The sequence below is a fragment of the Varroa jacobsoni genome, unplaced genomic scaffold (genome assembly GCF_002532875.2).
Source record: "Varroa jacobsoni isolate VJ856 unplaced genomic scaffold, vjacob_1.0 scaffold_389, whole genome shotgun sequence".
Taxonomy (NCBI): domain Eukaryota; kingdom Metazoa; phylum Arthropoda; class Arachnida; order Mesostigmata; family Varroidae; genus Varroa; species Varroa jacobsoni.
Genome location: NW_019213291.1, coordinates 278,115 through 289,628, shown reverse-complemented (window position 1 = coordinate 289,628; position 11,514 = coordinate 278,115). Strand labels below are relative to the sequence as shown.

The following is an 11,514-nucleotide window of genomic DNA, read 5'->3' as shown; positions in this document are numbered from 1 at the left end:
TGAGAACAATTGGCGACGGGTAGAACTAACCACAAATACCTATATTGTTATTAAAAACATTACAAGTAAATTGATGCTTAAATAAGAACTTAGCTAACACACACACATCACATTGTATATCATTTAGATTAGTATAAGGAATCTTAGTTTAGCGCTCTGTGGTAATTAGGTACAATTAAATCGTGGCCGGTATGTGCTGTGTGGTGTCTGTAACTGAAAAAAGCTTTTTTTCTTGGTAACTCACTCCGTTTTACATTTCAATAAGATATGTATGCATGCTCTGAATTCGGCTCGTTCCGGGTTGGAATGAAAGTAACGTCATTCAAGAAGTTAGTTTTCGTTGTTGAAATCTTTTTATCCCTCATTTTTGTTATTTTAGAATAATTTTTTACATATAACAGTTAAAAAAAATCATACTTAACAAATCAGCAGAATTCGTGCTAGCAGGTACACCTGTTGTCGCATGCAACATTCAAAATTACGCTTCCCCTAATAGACCCCGTTAATGTGTCGATTCTACAGCGTGTCCCAAACAAAGTATATAATGTTTAGCAAGCCAGTATTCCCTGATTGTTTTTCCAGCCAGACTATAGTTAGTTAGAAATAATAAGTCAACCGCAAGAAGGTTTATTTTTAAATGCTATTCGAGGTATAACAATGTATTAGGAGCACAACGATAATATTGCAGGAAGTTTCCTGAAAATACACGACTTACAATTAATTAGATAAAAGATAACTTTTAAACGGATAGAATTATTTAAGATGCTCGCGGACAGGATTCCAGACGACGACAAACATTAACGAGCTTCTGTACTGAAAAATTATAGTAACATATCTTGGTATTTTTAGGGATACTCAATCATAAGCTTCACATCAGCAACTTAGATGTGCATCGCAATTTAAAATGTTGCAAATGGTACCCGCAATTAAGAGGATTCGGACTGAAGAAAATATTATTGCCAATTTTAAAGAGTAAACGTGAATAGAACGTAGAGTTTTTGATAAAAACAGTTCGGAGCAATAAAACCAAGCTTATACTAATATATAATTAATCGACATAATTATAATTGTAAAAACTCACAGTACGGTGCGGCATCTCAAACAGAGATTTATTCAGACCTTTTTTTTTTTTTATTTACTAGTATGGCGACTGGTGTCAACTGGTCTAATTTACTACAAAAGTCTGTTTTATTACGCCTGTAGGAAGACCTCGATGAAGATTGCGTATGTATGTCACTTTCGACAGGATGGGCCACCTGTGCACTGTCATTGTGATGCAAGAAATATCCTGATAAGAATCGTTTAAACAAATAGCTTGGGGATCTTATAAAATATCCCGCCCGTTTCGCTGATCGGATACTAACGGATCATTTTGCTATGGAGAAAAAGGCCTTTGCCAGAGAGCCGACGACGCTAAATAATTTCGGAGCTACAATTGAATACAAATGTGTCGCGATGCCGTATAAGGTGTTTGCTGAAATTTGTGAATCAATAGCTTACTATTGCCGGTACTGAATCGACCGGAACAGCAATTATTTCGTACATCTGTGGAAAAGAAGTTATACATTTTGTGTAAATCAAACTGAAGTGATAATCGTACAAATTGTGTATACAGTTTCTTGAAATACCCGATATACGCACATATTTATTTGGTACCACTTTTCCTTCGGCGGTCATGAGAAATAGCTTTAAAGCTGAAAGGACATGTCTAGTATTTAACGCCGTTCACAGGCAACATTGACCCCTGTCGCGCTAATCAACGAAGGGTGAGTGATAATGAGTTCGTTGTACTTAACTTACTGGTAGTTTATGTTTGTGTAACGCCACGAAATCCATATGCTTTTCTGGCTAACCAGAAAGAAAAAAGCCTTTACGGATATGTGTCTTCACTTTATCGAATAAATGCGAAATTGAACTTCTTCTTATATCCCTTGAAGCGCTACCACTTTAGATATGTCAATTCTCGGTAGGTAGACCTATCAGACCTGAAAGCTCATAAGGAGACTAGACTCGTTGACTAACGGCTAAGGAGGTGAAAGAGATTGTCGAAAATAGGCTACAGGATTTCATGCTAAGTAACAATTCAGTACTACATCGACATATAAATAGGTGTGTTTACTCATCACTGGCAAGCATCCGACACTACAAAAGCACCAAGCAGAGATGGTCTCGAGTTGGTTGGACCAAGCATCACATCATAGATTATGACAAAGCTATTCGGTGATCTTTCGGCTATGATGGTGTCTATAGTCGACGGCTTTATCAATAAGAGAGATGCAGAGAAACACCATGAAAAGAATACAGCATTTTTAAATAGGTTTGAGGCTCCTGAACCCTATAAGAAGTTAGACTTAATGCAAACCCACCGAGCGGCATTTGAAGAACCCGTGATCGGTGTTTGACAGTTTCTCTAGCCTTGGATCGCCTTAACAGTGCCAGACTGTTACGTCTCCCGGGCGATGGCCGAGACGATAATTGCACAAGTTATGTGTTCGGATTCGAACATACGCGCGAAGTATTCTGATAAAGATGTTTCTCTTACGAAAAAGTATTTACACAGTAAAAGGATGATGGAAAAAAAAAAAAGCGAAAAATGACATATATGAAGGTGGCGTGGTGCACGCACACCGTATGGCTCGCGTAATCGTGCCCAGAAAGAATTCAGAGTCGAAAGTTATGGCGCACTTTAGGCTGATAACTGGGCTATATATATTTAGACCGTTACATTTTGTCATAGTCGCGAGCTATTATAAAGTGAAAGCAGCACTGGTGAAATGCAGCCAACATGTGCATCCGCCATTCTCAGCAATAAGCAACAATAATTTATTTACGCGAACTGAAACAGAACTTCGAGCTGTGAGCAGAACGTTCCATACTTCATGTTCTTGGAGTACCCATATTGGTAAACAAAAACAATATTCCACTTTGAAGTCCAGTATGAAAACTGGTCGCTTCTCTAAGTTCTGCGCTGATAAAATTGCTTCTACGCATGTTTTGATATAATGAGATAGAAATATAGTAGCTGACACATGTTCATAGAAAACATTTGTATCAAGCCGATGCCGCAACCCGAGCCCAATTCAGAAACAAAGGATATTTGTAGATTAATAAATGATAACCAAAGTAGCTGCAGATCAGTGGCTAATCAGTTGCGTTAAGACAACAGTTGGGAAGTGAAATGCTCGAGCCAAACTAGACTCTCGTTTTGGATGTGCTTAGTATTTTTGCCAGAGAATAGCTGCTTTGCATCGGCTAGAGCCTTTGGTTGGAAGAGATTGTTCCTGCTCAAGTCCTCTCAACGCTATGTTCGTACAACTTTTGCACTTCCCAGATATATGTTTGGGTCATTAAGTAAATCAAAATTCTACCCAAAATCTACAAGATTTTTGCTACTTCAGATACTACCTAGATAGATAGAATTACAACCACGTGATAGACACGACATTCTAAGTTAAACACGATGCTAATGAAATGCACGATGCAATAGAGTATGTACGTAAGGGGTTGCTAAGAAAAAACAATTCGGTTACCTAGTTGGCTAAACTTAACTGGACGAAAGCTGATCGATTAATAGAATACGATAATTTTCTCTGTGCGATGATAGGCTTGTAATCCGCAAGACATCGAGGTCGACGGTACGTGACGATCTGCACAGGAACCATACGGAAAGAACCAACATGCTCTGATTTGTAAAGGAATCCCCATATTGACTGGAACTCGCAATTGAGATAGATAAATAAGCGTTCTGGTAAGAATGCCCGCGATATGCCCTACCTCACCTGATACTTCGGCTAACAAAGGCTATGGATCTATCAGGAAGGAAAGAAAATACGTCCATTTAAGGTATTTCTAATTACCTCCATTAAAACTAAGGCATATCTAGTAACAGAAAATTATATTCTTTTAAAATCCAGCCCAACTTGGGCAAAGCCATTTGATAAATGCTGTAGGACTGGTCGATAATTCATCGCGTACCGGAAGAAATACATCCTGTTTGCGGCCATTTTCCAGTATGAACTTGCCTCGGTCTTCGGTTTTTTCTTACCTACCCAAATTAAGAATAAGTTAATGACTTTCTAAAAGGTATCCAAATATATATATATATATATATATATATATGTATCGGTCTCTTGCGAGTTTGGTCAAACATAGAGGGCAACTTTCCATTTAAAAGGCGGTTAGATCATTGAGATCGATCTTAAGTAAAAATAAGTTTATAGTTAGCAAAAAAACCAAGGTTTCCGTTTATGACCTGATACAATTTGATGTCTCAAAATTCAGATTATTTGTATTATAGGTTTCGGGTTAAAATAAAAACATAATGATGGGAATAGAATTCAGGAAGCTGCGAGCATTGTGAACTAGGTAACGCAAATTTTACCGGTCGAGTTTCCAACACAAGTTTCTTCCGATACTTGTTTTGAATGGCCGAACTTATAGGTGCACCCATGATTGGCTAAACAGCTGGCTCAGACATGTAAACGTTGCTCACTTTTCTAGAAGTATAAAACTACAAAACGCTTGTTAAAATCAAGTGAGACAAGGTTTGAGCCTTTCAGGCCTTATATATAAGTGTTTAGCATAGAATTTCCCAGAATTATTAAAAAATAACTTATCAACATGTGGAAAGTTAAACGTACGTTTACTATATATGCATCAAAGTTAAGTACGCGTAATACAAAATCATAAATCATCCTCATCATTGTCGACTGCATTAGGGAATTATGCATTCATGCCAGGCACATCATACAGTTTCCAGATTAACGTTCATCCACAAAATCCTTTTCAACACTCACATGAGTTGTTCTATAAAATCATTGTCTAGCAGTACCTCAACTAAAACATTCTTAGCTGCTGCCTACAGGTACTGGGCCAGAATTGTTAGGATTGTGATCTTCTTTCTCGAATAAAAGATCGTTCAATGGCCGAAAAAAAATATAAGCTTTCCAAGAAAATCATCATCTTGCAATTTCTGGTCGTCAAGTTTTGAGAAAACTCGAGGTATCGAGAATATGTTTCTACTGCACTTAATCGGTAGATATCTCCGGCAGGCTACAGCGTAGCTCAGGTATGAAACAGCCTTTAGTAGATCACGAGGTTTATACTTGTCATTCGTAACGTCAAAAATGTTATTAACAGTGGATAGACCATTATCTTAGGTGAGAGTAGTGGCCAGGAGTTTTTGGGTAGGCCAACGTTCCGACCCAGCTGTTTTTGTACGTCCACCATTGCATATGACCAATCCGTCAGTTGTGGGCTAACTGATATGGTAGGCTAATGTCTCTGACTACATATTAACTGTACTTTGTTAGCATATCCCTGCGGACTAATTGCTAATAGATGCAATTTGCCCTTTTACTATTACCTCTTAAAACGTTCGCGGCTAGAACTAACACCCTTATTCATCACACCTCTCCAACCATATATGTTAGACGCAATCGATGCCTTAAGCCGCACCGTAGGCTGCGGCATAAGATCAGAGAATGTCTACGGCGTTCGTCTTAGGCAGCCACTGGCAACTTATCTAGCATATTATGAACAATGAATGGTGACAGAATAACTTTTTACATGGAATGTATTTTTCCAAAAAGTCATAGTTTTTAGTTTAAAATAATTGCGTAGCTTTTTTCCAATATTTTCAAATATTTTTTTAACTAGCATACATGGACATTTTTAACAATACATGTCTATATTGTCGACAATTGCTAAAATGCGAACCAGTTTGCATCGTTATTTCAAATATCCTCAAAAAAAACTATGAAAACTATCAGTGATGCCAAGTGTGCCGTAGCAACATGCGATTACAATAGTATCACACTACTGAGCTAAATGGATCTTTGTGATGAGGACTATCAACCGCAAATCTGTTTCATTATCAGCCTCAACTGCTTCAGGTCTAATTTTTATTGCTGTACACATTTAAGTAACACAAACGTCGATTGTAATTATATTACAAAGTACATCGATTATAGGGTACCCTTTTTTTAGCTTACAAAACTTGTTTCGCTCCAGAACGGTCTTAGATTTCTTTTAGAAATTGGAATTTAGAATAAAAATTAGATGTCTAAAATTTTTGGCTGACATCGAACGCTTTGTTATATAGAAACAATTCTTGACGTGTACCTCCGTAATTCTGTTTGTATAGAAGCGCTGAAATAATCGGTACTAGTCCACTGTCATCTCTCGAACCGTATGTGTGTTACAAAAGAGCGTATGCTATAAATATTTCAATGTAAAGTTTGCCTACAACTTTGACAGGAAAAATACTAACAAATCGCTTTATTTATTAACAACTGGGAAATAATAAATTATTATTTCACGCTTGTAAATTAATTGGTATAGATATCAATAGGACAAAAATAAAAGAACATTTATTGGTGTGTTGCATGACGGAATATGCACGCGTAATAGAGTTAACACAACGATTGAAAAATATTACGGTCAAATGCATAAAACAGTCAAAATGATCATTCAACAGCCAGATTTACTAGTAGTTACCGCGTTATTATAGTCTCCCGTCCTTGACAAAAATAACCTCGTTTATCAAAAAATTTGATAGCATCTAAGCGAGAAAAATTTCATGTCATCATAATTCATTCTATACCGAATATTGTATTTAAATCTTCCTGCATTTATTTTACTGAATAATTAAGATTATATTAATAATTAAGAAGAAAATTACTGAATAAATAAGAAAATAACTTCTTTTTGATCTTGTTGTTCTTAAGATCAATGTCAAGAACAAGGGTTTATTTAAAGATTGTTATTTCAACATTAAATAAGAGGCGAAGTGCGGCAAATTCAGCAACTTTGATTACATAGTTTAAAATCAGTTTCTTTCAGGTTTGACAAAAATTTTCCTCAGTTTATAGTTTATCTTCCTTTATTAGACAACCGATTTCTGTAAAGAAGAAATTCTTCGTACTAAAGTTGCCTGTTGTCACGACAAGCTCAGAAAAACGTATAGGCAATATTATTCTACCGCGCAGTCTTTCCGGATTTTTTTTGTGTTGTTGTTATGGTTGATAAAAGACGGAAATCCTGATTGTGATCATTTGGGTTATTATGGCGCGTCTGCTACTAGGGTATACAACACACGATGTCATCACATTGAGCCGACTGTGTTTCTAGCGTCAGGGGTAAGCTAACAAGCTAATATTTGAATCCTACAATTAAAAATGTTTTTGTTATTAAATTATATGTAGCTAACAGTTTTTACGTATTTTATAGTGTCACTTTCATCTGTTTTTATATATAGATACATGAATAAACATGACTGAGCTTTATTAATAGGGGCGTGCGCGACAGAATTCAAAATCGTGGCATGATTCTACTTTTATTCAAAGCAACTAACAGTAAAAACGTTGCCTAATTAGTGTCATAAAAAAAATTCGTATGTTTTTGGATTATCGTGCGATGGCAAACAAAAGCGGTTCCGAGACTGCGATAGAAAGTAGTATGGGTATTCTTTAAACACGGATAGAATGCTGAACTTATATTGCGTACTGAACAATCACATGAAACGCTTAGGACTCTCAGACGCTGCAATAGAGTTTTATTAAATTATCATCCAGAGCCTGACTATAATGAAAATTTTCGAGAATAAGGATTGGCTGCGAGGCCGTGTGTGAACCTAGAGAGTTCCTGTAGCACTGTCCATAAACGATATCCGTGCTGGAAAGCTTGGCAGCTTGGGAACGGCTTTGTTATTCTTTATGCGTTAGTAGCCATAATGTAGCTTACGTCAGGTAATATTTCTTTACAGCTGTTTTTACCGCATATACATATATCCGCCAATATATTCTGCTTCAAATATACTAGCTTGTATTTTCGATTACGTCGATACCTAAATAGTTTTGAAAAAGTATGAAAGAAACAGGCCGTAAGCGTCACTCGATTTGATGAGTTCGACCTTGTTATGTTCCGTTACATTTATTTGTGTGTCTTGACACTTTCGTTCGGTTTAGTCGGTTTTACAACAGCATTGTGGACGGGTCACCAGCTCAAAGCTTTGTATTTGAAAATAATTCATTTAAGTAATACGTATAGCGTTGTTAATAGAGACTGCTTTAGTGCATTGAGTTATACAGTAAGAACTATTTCGTGGCGCGATACTTCTTTAGGTTTCACGTATGTCTTGAAACTATCTACATGAAAAAAGTACTTACGCCTTGCCTCATCAGTATAAAAAAGTTTACAACGAATTTTTCATTATAACGCGTTTTATACGTGTAGTAATAGGCGAAATGAAGGTTGCAGTGTTGTTTCTAAGTAGTGTAATGATTGAATAACATTGTTTAACATTATTATAACAATATTATTTTTCTGATATTTTTTTAATAATATATTATAATTTTTCATAGATGGCGAGCGAAGTGGAAAAGGCTAAAACTGCAACCCCCGGTGGAGACACGATTTTCGGGAAGATTCTTCGCGGCGAAATCCCCTCGAAGTTCATCTACGAAGATGACAAGGTAGGTCTCATTAGATGTCCGCTATGTCATTATTATTATGACTTAAGGCGCTACTCAATTTTTGAAACTCCAAAACAACTTGAACCAGCAATCCAGTGGGATGTTTAATTCAATCTATTCATCGACTGTCAAATTCAATATATTCATTCGCATCAAACATTTTTGTTTAGTCGAGCGCATTGCTTAGTCGATAGCTTGTGCCCATTAGGAGTAATGCACAAACTTACAAAACGTCTATTTGATCTGTTACAGTGTGTGGCGTTTCATGACATCAACCCTCAAGCGCCCGTTCATTTTTTGGTGATCCCCCGTAAGGCGATTGCTCAACTTTCGTTGGCTGAGGAAGAAGACGAAGCGCTCCTTGGGCACCTGCTCTTCGTCGCGCAAAAGGTGTGCCGTTGTCTTAGTGTTTCATTGTTATCAGGGTAGCATATATTTACAGAATATGTGCTTCCTTGATCAAAAATCATTGTTAAGAGCAATAAAAAAACACTATCTATTTATCTAGAAGTTAGTTATAACGTGATTTTTACGAATACTAATAGCTGACTATCAAAAACGTACAGTTTGGGTAATTTTTGATATTTCTACGTGTGTCCTTTATATGAAATTATGTAGGTGGCCAAGCAGCAAAACCTGGTTAAAGGGTTCCGCATGGTGATCAACGACGGCGTTGAGGGATGCCAGAGTGTCTACCACTTACACGTGCACGTTCTCGGAGGACGTATGCTTAACTGGCCTCCGGGCTAATGTGCGATCAGGGAGTTGCTATCTGTTTCCTGAAAGTAGATACGGCCCAATAAATTGACAAGTAAATATTTAATAATATAATAACTATTTAAAAATTACATATATATATATATGATTGATACGGACTAGCATGCGTTTGCAAATGAGATAGCGAAGTGCAGGTGCAATATGATAATACGTTCGATGAAGTATGGCCGTACCTATTAGAAATAAATACCACGATATTTCTAATATTGACTCTTCCTTCTGCTTCAGTAATTCGGTTAGCCGACAGCAGCAGCAATACGGTCGCCAAACAAGGTGTTGGCTAAAAAAATTGTACTAATAAAATATATACGAAAGCAAAAGGCATACAGTACCTGTAAAGTTTTAATTCACAGTAAATCGTCTGCAACGAAAATCATATACAACCTATAACACACGAGCAAATACATCAGCTTATTACATGTACAAGTAAACTTAGCTGTCAAGATATTTGTCTTATACAAACCAGATCTGATCATATTTTCTGAAACGTGTTCTACCTACGGGCGGTTGTTTTTTTTCAATACAAATGTTACTCAGTACAAATGAATGTCTACGCGTAAGAAGACTCCATAGTACTTCTAGCATTATGCTAACGATATTACATTATCGGAGAAGGAAAGAAGGCGTTGCTGCCTGTCTCGCGCGGTTTTACGGGTCTTTAATGCTGCCCGGCTCTGAGAGTAAAAATTTCTGAAAAAAGGTTTTAAGGCCTTCTTTTCGATCGCCTAGAAATTTATTGCTTATACGTGAATAAAATATATGACTTCGGAACGATAATTACGGGACCATTTTCGTGTGGCTTACAAAAATTAAAAAAAAGAACAATAATTCTGTTTGCCTAGAAATTTTAAACGCTAATCCACTCGAATTTTTATGACTTAACACTAAAACTATCAGAGGACACTTGCATAGAATTTTCCACATTTATTTTCAAGTTTGCCTTTGAGAAAAGGCTTGTTCTATTATTTTACCTTATTTGTTAATTGCATATTTAACTGTTCACAAAAAATCCCGTAAGGCCCATGAAAAAAATCTTCGAAATTTGTTCCGAAGTCTCGCTCAGTTTACCAGTAATTCTTCTGGAATCTTCGTAAACGTTGAAAATTATGACGAGAGATCAAATTAATGAAGCCTATTTTTTTTTATTAACTGGGCAACTCAAAACATTAATGGATTATTTGATACGCGCTGCTATGATCAGAGTAAAAAAATGCTTGCGTCGACTACCCGAAGAGATTTCAAAGATAGACGTACTGAATGTTGCTCCGTGAGTACACTTGATATGATAATAGTTAAATATAAGCAAAAAAAAGTAAAAATTGATAAAAACAAGACCAAGAATTACACTTGAAGAACATCTTAGAGGGAATTACTTTTCAATTTAAAAACGTGACCGATGAACGAGTTGTCAATAACGAATATTATAATTAATATCGGGTTCCCAAAAACGGTGGTGTTTAGAGTAAATCCGCTAAATAATTTAATGAACTGTTGGTTTGTCACTTTCTTAATCCAATAAATCAAGTAATTAGTCCAGTCTCTAATAGAGTTATTAAAATATACAACCAGTTGTTGTAAGTATCAAAGAAGTACGTAACATTCAAAATGACTCCGACCAGTGCTCCCCATATTTAGAAAAATTGCCTCAAGATTCACTGTTACGACGTCATGTTAAAACACAGCTTCATGAATTATAAGGTCATACTACAATTTCGTAAACATATAGACTCTGATTTAACAAGTTTACTGATTTTTACCGATCTCAACTAATTATATCACAATATAACTTGTTAATCTTTACACCAACATTTTTATTATAATGCTATTTCACTGCCAATAAACTTATTACACTCGTTATTCTTCCATTGAATGTATATTTGAGGCTAACAATCTTGGAAACTAGATGCGGCAGTGTATTATTAGAGGTAATTTTTTCGAATTTCCCGCTCAAAATTTGTTACGTCGAGAATGAAAAAAAGAAAGTGAGAGAGGATAAAACAATTTTAGCATTGGTGCAAATTTGCGCGCCCGGCGTGATCTGATAGCATAATTTCTAAATTATTTGTCGTCCCTAATTAAAAGATGAGCTGCCACGTGCCAATAATAGGCGGCACGTGGATGTTATGAAATGTGTTGGATAACCTCCCATTGCCGATGGCTTAATGGCGTATCACGACGTCCGGCATGGTCTAGTGGTTATGATACGTGGCTAGGATACGTTGCTCTTACCCACGAGGCCCGGGTTCGATTCCTGGTGTCGGAA

The 11,514-nt window shown here is 36.5% G+C and overlaps 1 protein-coding gene and 1 non-coding gene across 2 annotated transcripts; both read left to right on the top strand.

Moving 5' to 3' along the window:
- The first annotated feature begins 7,026 nt into the window (after positions 1–7,026).
- HINT1 (histidine triad nucleotide binding protein 1) lies at positions 7,027–9,455 on the top strand. Its single transcript, XM_022832406.2, has 4 exons — positions 7,027–7,139; positions 8,364–8,474; positions 8,727–8,864; positions 9,093–9,455. Exons 2-4 carry the CDS (start codon positions 8,364–8,366, stop codon positions 9,222–9,224), a joined length of 381 nt encoding a protein of 126 aa, XP_022688141.1. The 5' UTR covers positions 7,027–7,139; the 3' UTR covers positions 9,225–9,455.
- Positions 9,456–11,429: 1,974 nt separating this feature from the next.
- On the top strand, positions 11,430–11,514 carry TRNAP-AGG (transfer RNA proline (anticodon AGG)). The gene is given in 2 exon segments: positions 11,430–11,466; positions 11,480–11,514. It is a non-coding gene; the product is annotated as a tRNA-Pro (tRNA).

Bases quoted from the DNA above. Each gene is read 5' to 3' on its own strand.
- HINT1 (XM_022832406.2), top strand. From the start codon at position 8,364: ATGGCGAGCGAAGTGGAAAAGGCTAAAACTGCAACCCCCGGTGGAGAC. The intron at 8,475-8,726 runs GTAGGTCTCATT...GATCTGTTACAG, and splicing joins TCATCTACGAAGATGACAAG to TGTGTGGCGTTTCATGACAT. The intron at 8,865-9,092 runs GTGTGCCGTTGT...GAAATTATGTAG, and splicing joins TGCTCTTCGTCGCGCAAAAG to GTGGCCAAGCAGCAAAACCT.